Source organism: Atta colombica, unplaced genomic scaffold, assembly GCF_001594045.1.
Source record: "Atta colombica isolate Treedump-2 unplaced genomic scaffold, Acol1.0 scaffold207, whole genome shotgun sequence".
NCBI classification, from domain to species: domain Eukaryota; kingdom Metazoa; phylum Arthropoda; class Insecta; order Hymenoptera; family Formicidae; genus Atta; species Atta colombica.
This window is the reverse complement of record NW_017259302.1, coordinates 2,113,981-2,126,212: the sequence shown is the minus strand read 5'-3', so window position 1 is coordinate 2,126,212 and position 12,232 is coordinate 2,113,981. Positions and strand designations below refer to the sequence as shown.

General features: G+C 35.2%; 3 protein-coding genes across 6 annotated transcripts in view; 2 read left to right on the top strand and 1 right to left on the bottom strand.

The window, feature by feature from the left end:
• The window catches only part of LOC108687553, a 43,265-nt gene extending 40,114 nt beyond the window's left edge, over positions 1-3,151 (top strand). The window contains exons 3-4 of the mRNA XM_018193384.1: positions 395-584; positions 826-3,151. Of these exons, the coding sequence (XP_018048873.1) occupies positions 395-584; positions 826-1,043 (408 nt within the window). The 3' untranslated portion in view covers positions 1,044-3,151. The remainder of the gene's footprint in view (positions 1-394; positions 585-825) is intronic.
• A 143-nt stretch (positions 3,152-3,294) lies between these two features.
• Positions 3,295-4,955, bottom strand: LOC108687491 (mediator of RNA polymerase II transcription subunit 22). Its single transcript, XM_018193267.1, has 2 exons — positions 4,751-4,955; positions 3,295-3,679 (listed from the first exon to the last, which is right to left on the bottom strand). The coding sequence occupies exons 1-2, from the start codon at positions 4,851-4,853 to the stop codon at positions 3,360-3,362; spliced, it is 423 nt and encodes a 140-aa protein (XP_018048756.1). The 5' UTR covers positions 4,854-4,955; the 3' UTR covers positions 3,295-3,359.
• A 1,450-nt stretch (positions 4,956-6,405) lies between these two features.
• Positions 6,406-12,232, top strand: part of LOC108687561 (gamma-aminobutyric acid type B receptor subunit 1) — an 11,231-nt gene continuing 5,404 nt past the window's right edge. For all 4 annotated transcript variants that reach the window (XR_001931749.1, XR_001931750.1, XR_001931748.1 and 1 more), the window contains exons 1-8: positions 6,406-6,893; positions 7,056-7,162; positions 10,076-10,174; positions 10,288-10,422; positions 10,558-10,728; positions 11,115-11,613; positions 11,701-11,828; positions 11,900-12,192. Coding sequence is in view for 1 of the 4 variants with exons in the window: in XM_018193408.1 (XP_018048897.1) it covers positions 6,824-6,893; positions 7,056-7,162; positions 10,076-10,174; positions 10,288-10,422; positions 10,558-10,728; positions 11,115-11,613; positions 11,701-11,828; positions 11,900-12,192 (1,502 nt within the window). In the remaining 3 variants the exon portion in view is untranslated. The remainder of the gene's footprint in view (positions 6,894-7,055; positions 7,163-10,075; positions 10,175-10,287; positions 10,423-10,557; positions 10,729-11,114; positions 11,614-11,700; positions 11,829-11,899; positions 12,193-12,232) is intronic.

Sequence of the window (12,232 nt, the reverse complement as noted above, 5' to 3'; positions counted from 1 at the left end):
AAAGCATCGAGTGTGACCAGATACTGTTATTCGAGGCCACATTATGCGGTTGCCGTTGTTGTTCTCCCCGTATCTCATTTGTACCCGCGCGAGCGCACGGCGATGCTTATTACACGATGCGCGCCTCGCAAAATTTTTCCACATGTAACTGTTCTGTTGAAGGCGCAAAAGGCGAACATAAATCGCCGCGTTGGCTACATAATACGTGTTTACATATGCGAATACCCTCTGCAATCTGCATACACCCGGCAGCGATTCTTCATGCCCTGCGCGCGTACATATAAATTAATTTATCGCCGCGAATTCGTGATATTTTCAAACGATTATCATTCGCAAATCGTTTCATATTATACTCGTTTACAACGGCTCATTAATTAAACCGTTGTGATTTCAGCATCGAATACAGTTCGACGACACCGCCACACGTACCTTCGAGTATCCCAGCGAAGCGTCGATTCTTGAAGGCGAGACCAGCAACGTGGACGGCGAAACTTCTAGTTCCGTAATCGAGCAACCTTCTACACTGAGTAATAACAAAATCTCTTCGACACCTAGCTCAACAACGAATATGCCATCTCTTCTCGGTAAGATCAAACTTGAGTCCCGTTTGTAGTTTGACAAGACATTTTTGCAATTATAATATGATAATGTAATCAAGTAATTAACAGAAATTATTATATCATAAAATACTCTAGAGATATCATTGATAATCCTAGAAAAGGTTTTACCTTATAATCTTATTACTTAATTGATAAACATATCTTAAGGAGATAGAAAAGAAAGAAGCAAAGTAAATCCGTGCTACTTGACACTTATTATCTGTAGGTGGAGGTGGACTAGCCAGTTACACTCCTAGCAAAGTGGATCTGACGTCGGAAGGCTTCGAGTTGGGTATCACCAGAGCTATACTGATGGTTCCGACCCCAGCTGCAACAACGACAACAACCGAGCAAACCGAGAATGCAAGCGAAATGGAATACTTGAGACCAGCTCAGGACGCAGGTGCTTGGGGCTCGGAGACGACCGGCGATCTTCTTTATTGAAAAGAAATGCAGAATGATGTTTTTATCATTCACAAGCTCAACGTCCCTCCGCAGTAATAGAACGAACGAACGAAACAAGAATGAAACTTATAAGGCTAATATTAAGTATTCCTTTTTTTCCTAGCGGCAAGAAGATCGCAAAAAAACTACACAAATGCAAAAGAATCAATATATTATAATAAACTTTAATAAAAAAAGATTTACGACAAATGCTCACATAAGTATATAAAGCGAATTTTTCATAGAAAACAGATTTAGACATTCGCGTTCATGACCGGACGGTATGTTGGACTACAGATAAGTTATTGTCAAATGCACATTAAATTAAGAAAACTTTTTTTAATTATAAAAAGAAATCAAAAGCGCAATCTCCGCTCATGAACGTACCAAGTATTACAAGCAAAGTTTATTTAGATGATTAAGTAAAAACTAACAGTATCATTCCAAGTATATGCATTTACTTTGTATTGTTACGCTATGCAGTCAAATCAGCGAACTTTTCTTACACAATGAATTATCGAAACTGCCAAGATACGCTACATAGTGCTGCTTTTTTTATAATAGCACTTGAAAGGAAGAGCTCAGCGACTGATACTCTATTGCTAAAAAAAAAACAAAATAAAAAGAGCATATCATCTTTCTGGCATACTTTATAAGATAGAAAATAAATCGAGAGAATCAAGTTTTTGTAACCTTTTTGAGATTACTTTAATGCTAAGCTGTGAGTGTTCAAGCTGCCAGTAAAAGGCCAGACTTTTATGCGAGTTTTTTTTTTGATAGAAAAAAAGGTAAACGGTTGAATGTCTTTGAGATTTAATTGGAGGGGGAAAATGTTCAGGAAAAAAAAAACAACTCGAGTTTAGATTTGTAAACGTTTTTGCCAAAGTAGAACGTAAGTCTACTTAGTATATTTAATAATGTATATGTACAATAAGTGTTCCAGTTCGACAAAACTGTAAGAATTGTAAATTTCAAAGCACATCGTCATTTGTACCGAATGTATGGCAGATCATACTATGCCTTGCAAATGCGAAAATAAGCCATTACAGCGTGTCTTTTCATATTGAGTTTGCAATTATTTTTCAAGGATTATAATACATGAAACTAATAGCTTTTCAGCATAGAAGTTGCGTAAATGAAAATGGCGGTTTAATGTTAATTATTAATTTTAAGGAAATTGAATTTTGTAAATACTAAATTATTGTGGGTCTAGAAGAGCCATCCAAGATAAGTAAATCGAGTCACGAAAGTTCGAGAAAAGAAATTACATTATTTTAAGATCAACTTTCTTGTATTACTTTTGTCCTTTTTTTTCTTTTGTGTTAATTTCTTCTATTATCTATGAAGCACATTTCGGATGCATTATCATGGATAATTGAAAATATTGTTTTGAATATCGTGTAGGTGTAGGTATTTAATAATGTATGATTGTAACGATATGTAGTTAATATGATTTTATGACTTGGACAGTGGACTGATTCAAGCAAGAGAACGCGATAAAAAGATAATTTATTATGAAGGTGCATTAAAAGTAAACTGCTGCCGTGTTTTGTTAGAATTCAAATATATTTACTTTATTTAGATGCTGTACCAGTTCACCGAATAGTTTATGATGTACTGTTGTTTGAAAGACTCGTTCTTGTGTCACAGCGTTGTGTCTTACACTGTGATATTTTTGTTAATCTTTTCTAGTATAAAACATAATTTCCAATTATTCGTCAGACCCAGCAAGTTGTTGATACTCTTTGTATCTTGTTGCTACAATACACGAACATTGCAAAAAGCAAGTCAGATTACGTTTGTGCAACATTCCAAATTGAAACTGTATACGTATAGATCTTTTTTTAATTTGTCATTAATTAATCATAATTGTAATCTCCTTACTCCAATACAGGAGAGCTGTGTAACAGTTTTGTAAATTACCGTTGTACAGAATCACGAAATACCACGTTTCAAGTAAACAACAATAAGTGGAAACGATTGTGAGATGACTATTAATAACTGAAGCTTGGATTTATATTATTACCTTCTTAAATATGTAAAAGTATTGTGTGATGTATCGTCTATGTGTTAAATATCGAAGTAATAAAAGAGACAATTACTCCTTATTTCTTATTCAGGACTCTCATCATCTATAAATCTCCATAAGATTAAAAGAAAACAGTAAAACGTTATAAAAAATTAATTCTATTTATTTAAATAAATGGACAATGTACAAGTTGAATGAATGAGTCATATTTTGTGATTCGGGTTTAGAAAACAGTCTCAAATATATTACAGGACTAGCATTAAATTAAGCTTAAACTTAAACTAGTGTTATTTGTATATGGAAGTATAATATTCCTCTTCCAGATCGTATAAATCCGCAGCCATATCATCCCTCAGGGAAGCCAATTTTTGATCACATTCTACTTGCTTAGTCCTAAATAATTTGCCGTTTTGTATTATGGCGTCATTTACAGATGGAAAATCATTCAGAATTAAATATTGTTTTATATCAGAGACTAATTTCATTAATGATTCGCCAGCACGCACAATATTAGCTGCTCTAACATGCATTTCATATGTATCTTGCTCGCATTGTGTCATTCGAGATAGTTGAGAATCATTTTCTCCTTTTGCGAGTTTAATTATCTCTGAAAACAACAAAAATAAATCAGAATTAAGATAGATATTAACAATTAATAAAAAATAATACAAATCAAGTTATTTGATATATAAATCTTTCTCCTCCCAAATTTTATATATATAAATAGAATTAAAAATTATACTTATATGAAGTATTAAATATTACTAAACGCTACTATACTAATATTCTAATATTACTGCAGTATAAATTTTTATTTCTTTTAATTTTATTATATGATATAATTTGATATAAAAATAATTTCAGTGTTAATAATTAAAAAAAAATTGGTTTTCACATTTTTCTATATTACATTTTTAATACTAATAACATTTTTGTTTTATATTTTCATGTTATATTTTATGTTTTTAGAATTTCAATCTTTCTATTCTACTACAATGATAATTTATTGATTGACAATCACAAAAATGAAGAGTCCTTTAAATTCATATATAAACTTCTAGATATGTTTTGAGAAATTATACTTAAAATTATAGAATTAACTTTGTCAGTTTGTTGAAAACATCTCGATTCATTCTTTCTATCCAACATAAGAGATAATGAATGAATATATATTCCGAGAAAATATTGTACTGCAAAGAAATAGAAACAAATCTCAAGATAATGAATTAAATAAGTTGTGATACTTGTATTGAAGAAGATAAAAATTCAAATAATTGGAGCATCACAATCATATCAAAGTGCAATAAATTTCTTGTAGCTGCACTATATTATATTTTCTGCAGTTAAAGTATATATAATTAAGTTAAAGTATATACAGTTAAAGTATATATAATTAACCGAAGGAAAAGAGAAGAAAGAAAGAAAATTTAACTAAAAATCTAAAAAATTCAATTACAAAGAACAAAGTTAATTATTGGGGACGAAAACGCCGGAGGAGTTTTGAAGTTACTTCCACCGGTTAATGGCCTTTTCTGCCTTCAGTCTCTTTTTGAGATTATATAACGCTTAGATACTACAATTCTTGTTATATTTTCAAATTAACTATTTGATGTAATTGTAGAGGCGAAGATGCCTACGAAAATAGGTTAGGATACTTAGACAGAGGTTAGAAAAGTACCTTCGAAATTTTCCAGCATGGACTTCACGTCGTCTTTTAACCTCGTCGTGTATGATTTCAATAACGCTTCTTTACTCTGAGGAAGTGCACGTTGTGTGGCCATTGTGTCACACTAAAAGGGAATAACATGTGCAACACTGTCAATGATAACAAGAAGGACCACGGCACGCAGACACAAAAAAAAGTGACAAGCGAATTTCTTACAACGGAGTGAAAAGAATTGCGGATAGAAACTAGAAAGGAAGAGGACAAATCTTGCGCATGCGTAGAGCAAACGATACATATATCATATATGTATATGTACATGTGCTGTTATATTTCAGGAACGTATATACTTTACTTATTGTAATGTGTCATCTATCACCTACAATATATGGAGTTAGGATACTATTTCATTGACTACAAAAAATTTTCAAACCAGTTTATGATTGTCAAGAATCTGTGCATTATAAAATTTTACACGGCACAGTATAATCAAATTGAGATAATACGCAGTTTTCTGATAGTTTGAAACTGGTTCGACTGTATTGGAATAAAACTTTTGATCTGAAATAATAAAAGAATGAAAACAACTCTAAGTTCGAATATATTTAAAAAATTATAATATATTTAAGAAATATAATTAAAAACAAATTGTATTTATATGCATGAAACTATAAAATATTCATCTATATCTACTTAATATGTCTACTTAAAAAGTAGACATTGAAACTAATTAGACAAAAAAAATTTTCTGTAATATCAAAATAAAAGACAGTAAAGGATAATATTGGAAAATAAAGGACAAATTTAAATTGAGTTTCGAAGACAGAAATAAATCTAACGGACAGCTATCTAAAATAAAAGACTGTCTTTTACAATAAAAGACGTATATCACCGTAGTTATAATGTTCTTATCTTTTTTTAGTTTTAATTCTTAAAATTAAAAAAAGATAAAGAATAAGTTGAACCTTATCATTTCTGAAATTAATTTATTTAAATGAATATAATAATTCAACATCTTAACATTCAGACTATAGTGGCGCTTAGTATTTAAAATAATGCATTAACTTGTTTTCAATCTTATTGTTTAAACCTTAGATTAAAGCTAATCTATATCGATAGAAATAAGAATTATGTATACCACATAATTGTGACTCAAATCACCCGCGCCATATTGATTCACATGAATGATGAAGGCGAGCGCCATTTTCATGGAGCCATCTTTCCTCACCCTCTCGAGCCCTCTTACCCTTCTACCTGCTGTTTCATCAAATCCTACCCCATTCGACTCCCTGTTGACCCTCTAGCTAGAGGGTTGAGAATCGATATGAATACGCCCGCGAAGCGCGCTCACCGCTGAATCTCTCCGCAACTACGCAAAATTCCCGGTCATGTGAAAGCAGAGCCAGAATATGCCCTTGCGCGAGACCGGCGTGGCGCGACGCGGCGGAAATACGAGCGACGTGAACTGTTCCCAATTCGTCCCTCCGTTCCACCTCTGTTCCTCCAGCCGTGAGGTGACCGCGAATCGCTCTCCCTCACGCGCCTGTCCGACGCGGATGGGTATCGAATCGGGCTCGGTCCCGATATATCTCCAGGGGGTGGCCACCCTCGCCTGCCATTCGCACGCGAGACCCGCGCGCGACGAGTAACCCAAGCGGAACGGAGTGTCGGCGAGTATTCCAATTCGAGAACTTGATCAGTTCCCAACTCCCGACGTGCAGAGGATCGTGGACAAAAACATCCCCTGCAGGAAACGAACTCGTAAAAAATTAAATAAGAAGCAGAAGTTTCGGGAGAAGGAACTGTTCGTCGGAATGATTGATTTTAATCGATCGTGGTGAAAAAGGAAAAAGAGGCGAAAGGTGTCGGGGTGAACGAAGGACGAAGAGGAGAGTGACATTCGCGCGAAGAGATTCGCGGGCGATCGAACGAGTACGCAGCAGCGTCGTGAAGAGGGTGAAAGAGAAAGAGAGGGAGAGAGAGAGTGAATGAGTGAGTGAGAGAGTGAGAGAGTGTGAGAGAGAGAGAGAGAGAAAGAGAGAGAGAGAGTTCGATTAGTCTGGCGACGAGGTCGATCGGGCGAGGACGATGGCAGTGAGCGCTTTCTCGACGACATTGCACACCACCGATTTTGCCACTACGTGTCCCACTACACCCGGTATGTCGTAGAAGAGAGCTAAAGAGAAAGAGAGGGAGAGGGAGAGAGAAACGTACGATTTTAGCGAGCGCGCGTGAAGGCAAGACGCTGCTGGCGGAATGGCGAGCGGCCTTCCTCGGCAATGCGCAATGTTGCTGGGCTTAATTGTGATTTTAATGGCAGCGCTCTGGACCGAGGCGTTGCTACCACCCGAAGACGAGGAGGAGAACGTCCTACACATCGGTGGCATCTTCCCTGTAGCTGGAGAGGGCGGCTGGCAAGGCGGCCAGGTAAGAGAAAGTTCGACGTAATTATTCTCCTATTGTCTCAAATGTACAAACATCACGAAGGAGATAAACAAAGAGACGATGTATTTATTCATTAATGATGTTACATAAGATATTTAATGTCTTTTTATTTATTGTATGTAAACCGAGAAGGTGAAGACATTACAACTAGCTATGTACCTTTTTGATTTAGATAATTTACTTAACTATGAATTTGACTAATAAATCAGAAAAGAGAGTTTTACTAACTGATCAATTACAGAATATTTTAAAGCATTTGTAGGTATCAGATGGACCATAACCTTTGAGATAGAATATTGAGCAACCTGGTAAACGAAAACGGAATCAACGCTCTGTTTCCAACGATTTATTTGTCAAAATTAATCTTCGATCGTTAATTAATGTGCGCAGTACTGACATTGATGATAAATCTGATATTTTCTTTGCCCGAAACTTTCATATTTGAGGGAGTTTTAATTTATCCTTTCAGAAGCCAAATTGATCAATTCCGTGGAAAAAATATAGAAAATTAAAAAAATTACAAGTTAATTTTGTTCTTTGATACTAAAATTAAAAAACTCATGAGAGTCAATCGATTTGACTTCTAAGAGGCTCAATTATCTCCTTTTTGCATTTATTTCGCAGTGAACCTTATGAAATCGGTAAGAGATATGATGAATATCCTTGCTCATTTTTAGAATTTTACATGTATTTGCGAAAGAAGATGAATTGTTACGTGATATCGTGATTGCTTGCAGCTTCCTTCGTTTCCTCCCGTCTTACGTCTTTTGCTTCCTCGCACTCACGAATTGTTTGATAAACGACCTTGTGACATCGATAGCGAGAGAGAACTTCACGAGCCGTTCCAAAACTTTAGAGATCGAATTCCAGAAGTTCTCTCATAACAGCGAGCAAGTTTACTCGTGGAGGAATATCTTTCTTTGCCCCGTGTTCAAAAGTCATGCGCGTCGAAGTGTTCTTAAAGCTCCGGAAAATCTCGAAGGATCAAATAAAATTCTTAGCAAATTTAGTGAAGTACGCATTTCTCATGAATAGTTAAGATTTAAAAGCTCCGGGATTTGCAACGAAAGGACAACAAAGATAACAATAAGAATAGAGAAATTGCGATTTAATAACTCGCTTCTCTATTTTCGCGTCATAATTATCTTTTGTCATAATTATCTCTTGTTGGATATTTTCTTCGCGTTGTTATTTGATACTCGCGGTAATTTACAGAGAAAATTCTACATGAGGTATTCATTACTTTTCGCTAATTCTCATTTAAATTGCAAATGCTTACTTTACAACATTGCGTTATTCTACGGCGCAGTTACACTATTAAATTCATATTGTTAAATTACACTCAATTTGAGTTATTTTTAACCATTTCTATAGGTTGTCATTGTTCCATATTCAATATGTCGTTAATTTAACTAAAACGATGGAGTTAAACAACATGAAATTATATTAAATTTGAATCAAATTTAGTTTATTATATTTACTAAATGCATACGTTAATATAGATAGTGTTTACTTCGAAACTAGCCACAGAAATGATTTACATTTTGACGCACATGAAAGTTAAAAATGACAAAATTTAACTCAGTGAAATATATTACTATCGTTCTAGCAATGTATATTTAATTCGTGCTTTACTTAAGAATTAAACGCAATATGATTTATGTATAAAAAAAAATAAAAGGGTGAATAATTTATATTTTTGATATATTTTTTTTTTTTAATAAACGAAGTAGTATTTAATTCACTTTAAGATTAAATGCGATGGTAATTTATTCTTTTTACACGGTGCAAAGTTGATACAACCACGTAAAGTAATCTGCATACGCAATGAATTGTGTGTTTCGAAAAATTCTCCCACAAATTTATCGAAAAACTTCAATTTCTGACAAACAAACAATTTTATAATTTTATTATTTTTATAATATACACTTTTCGACGAGCACGAAAAAGCTTTAAAACTGTTTAAATGAGCACTGTTTATTCGGTTACACGTCATAATTTGAATGCATTTTTAATTTTTCACAAATATTCTTCCAGTATCATTTTAATAGTGCGAAATTTTCCTGGCGAAAATAAAAATCGGAACGTAAGTCGAATGTAAAGGCAGAGTAACAGAAGTGTAAACGGAAGCTCTAGGAAGCATAAAAATTGAAAAGCGATAAAGGGGCGTTATTTTTTAAAAACACTTCTTTTACGTTTGCTGTTCCAATTTATGCTTCATAAGATTCAACTGCCTGTTCCCCTTCGATTTTAAAAAGCTTTGGATATATAAAAAAATATAAAAAAAAGTAAAAAATATTTTTGTAAGTACTCTGAGTCGCATGTTAAGAGAATCCTCCCTTGAAAAAAATTAAGTTGATTAGTTTCAAGAGTATATATTTATAATGATGATAAAAAAATATTTTTATTTATAAAAAATTAAAGATTTTAATCATTATTATTAAAGTACTTTTTAAAATTATTCAACTTTTATTCAAAATATCCTTCTATATCTTTCATGGTTAGTCGATATTTATTCTGAAAGAAAAAAAAACTGATTTTTTTTTAAAGAAGAGTTTCACCCCTCTTAAAGTACGACTCAGCATTTATAAAAAAATCACATCTCTTATTTTTTTGTCTATATTTTAACATGTTCAAAGCTTATTCAAATCGGAGGAAGAGAATTGATTGTCTTTTTGCTAGCGTTTATGCTTCTGTCACTCTTCCTTTCGATTCTCGATTTATGTTTCAGTCTTTATTATCGCCACGAATATTTGCGTCGCAATCGCATTCCACCTACGAGAAAGCATCTTTTAGCTACGAATAACGTGACACTGCTTGCAATCCTGCATGCAAAGCCGGTTCATCAAATTAGGGGATTAATCAAGCTGAATTGCATTATCATTTATTCAACAGGCTTGCATGCCAGCTGCGCGCCTGGCCTTAGAGGACGTTAATCGCGAAAAGAACTTGTTACGCGGATATAGACTACACCTCCATTCCAACGATAGCGAGGTAAACTCACGAAGATGCTTTTAATGGCATTTAATGATGGACGATGGTCACCTGCCGCCGTCATCGCTGTCTTGCGATATATAAAATTACCTCTGTTATTTATTACATTACAGTGCGAGCCTGGCCTCGGCGCATCCGTAATGTACAACTTACTATACTTTCCACCCTATAAATTAATGCTGTTGGCTGGGTGCAGTACAGTATGCACTACGGTCGCTGAAGCGGCAAAGATGTGGAACTTGGTGGTGGTGAGTATCCATTCGTTTCTTTTTCCCCCTCCCTCGGTCGCGTTTATGTAAATCTCGTATTTCATCGCGATCGTATATATTCCGTGGTATAATATGTACATAACAGATATATGAGAACGTCTACGATATCCTTAGCTCTGTTACGGTGCATCGTCGCCGGCGCTGTCCGACCGAAATCGATTCCCGACTTTGTTCAGAACACATCCTTCCGCCACTGTGCACAACCCCACGAGAATCAAATTATTGCAAAAGTTCGGCTGGTCTCGGGTAGCGATATTGCAGCAAGCTGAAGAAGTATTTATATCGGTAAGATATTAATCTCAAAAATATACTTCCCTAGATAACATGTCTAAAAAATATCATAATATTATAAAGGCATCGTTTTAAAATATACATATCTAACAGATATCTAAAAGATATCTAAAAAAAGTCTTTTAGCTAGACAATACGTGTTATCTAGGTTGTTTTCTTGTAAAGTTTATGGAAACTAAAGTGATTCAACTTTTGCATGATGAATAAATCTAAGAAAATATCTTAATAAATCTATATCCATATATAATCACATATCTACCTTCGAAAACAGAATTGGCCAGATTCAGAATTAATATTCGATTCAGAATTAATTTTCTCTTATGATTCGCCATTAGTGTAAATACGAATACATCTGATTATCCTACATCAAATTATCCTAGACCGTCGAAGATCTAGAAGCACGATGTAAGGAAGCTGGGATAGAAATAGTTACCCGTCAAAGCTTTCTGTCGGATCCCACGGATGCCGTGAAGAATTTACGTCGTCAAGATGCTCGGATAGTTGTCGGCTTGTTCTACGTCGTAGCCGCGAGACGGGTACTCTGCGAGCTCTATCACCAGAAGCTGTACGGCCAGTCCTACGTGTGGTTCTTCATCGGTTGGTACGAGGATGATTGGTTCGAGATTAATCTGGAAAAGGAGGGCATCACTTGCACAAAAGAGCAAATGCGAATGGCAGCGGAGGGACACCTGACCACCGAGGCACTTATGTGGAATCAGAATAACGACACGACAATCAGTGGCATGACCGCCGAGGACTTCCGAAAGAGATTGAACAAGTTGCTGAAGGATGACGGTTACGATGTAGATAACGATCGATATCCAGAAGGATATCAGGAGGCGCCTCTCGCCTACGATGCCGTCTGGTCCGTCGCTCTTGGTAAGTTTCGAGCACACATATGAAACCCAGCAAGTTGGCGACCAATAATCGTCTTATCGATTCTTCCTTCTTTGTGTCTACTATCAGCGTTCAACAGAACCATGGAAAGGCTAAGCAAGTTGGGGAACAGTTTGAAGAACTTCACTTACGAAAACAAAGAGATCGCCGACGAGATATACGCGGCGGTAAACTCGACCCAATTTCTTGGAGTTTCCGTATGTAGAGCCTTAGCTAGAAAATTGCTCGTTTATTCACGTTCTAAATGTTAAAATGTTTTTCTCCACAGGGTCATGTCGCGTTTAGTTCTCAAGGTGATAGAATCGCTCTGACACAAATAGAACAGGTGATTGATGGAAAGTACGTTAAATTAGGGTACTATGATACACAAAGTGACAATCTGACATGGCGAAACGTAGAGCGATGGATCGGCGGCAAGGTGCCACAGGACAGAACAATAATAAGAAACGTTTTAAGAACAGTATCACTGCCCTTATTCATAAGTATGGCGGCCTTGTCAGTGATCGGTATCATAATAGCCATCGGATTGATCGTATTTAGTGTCTACAATAGGCACCGAAGGTATACTATATTACTGTACTATATATGTATGCTATAATAT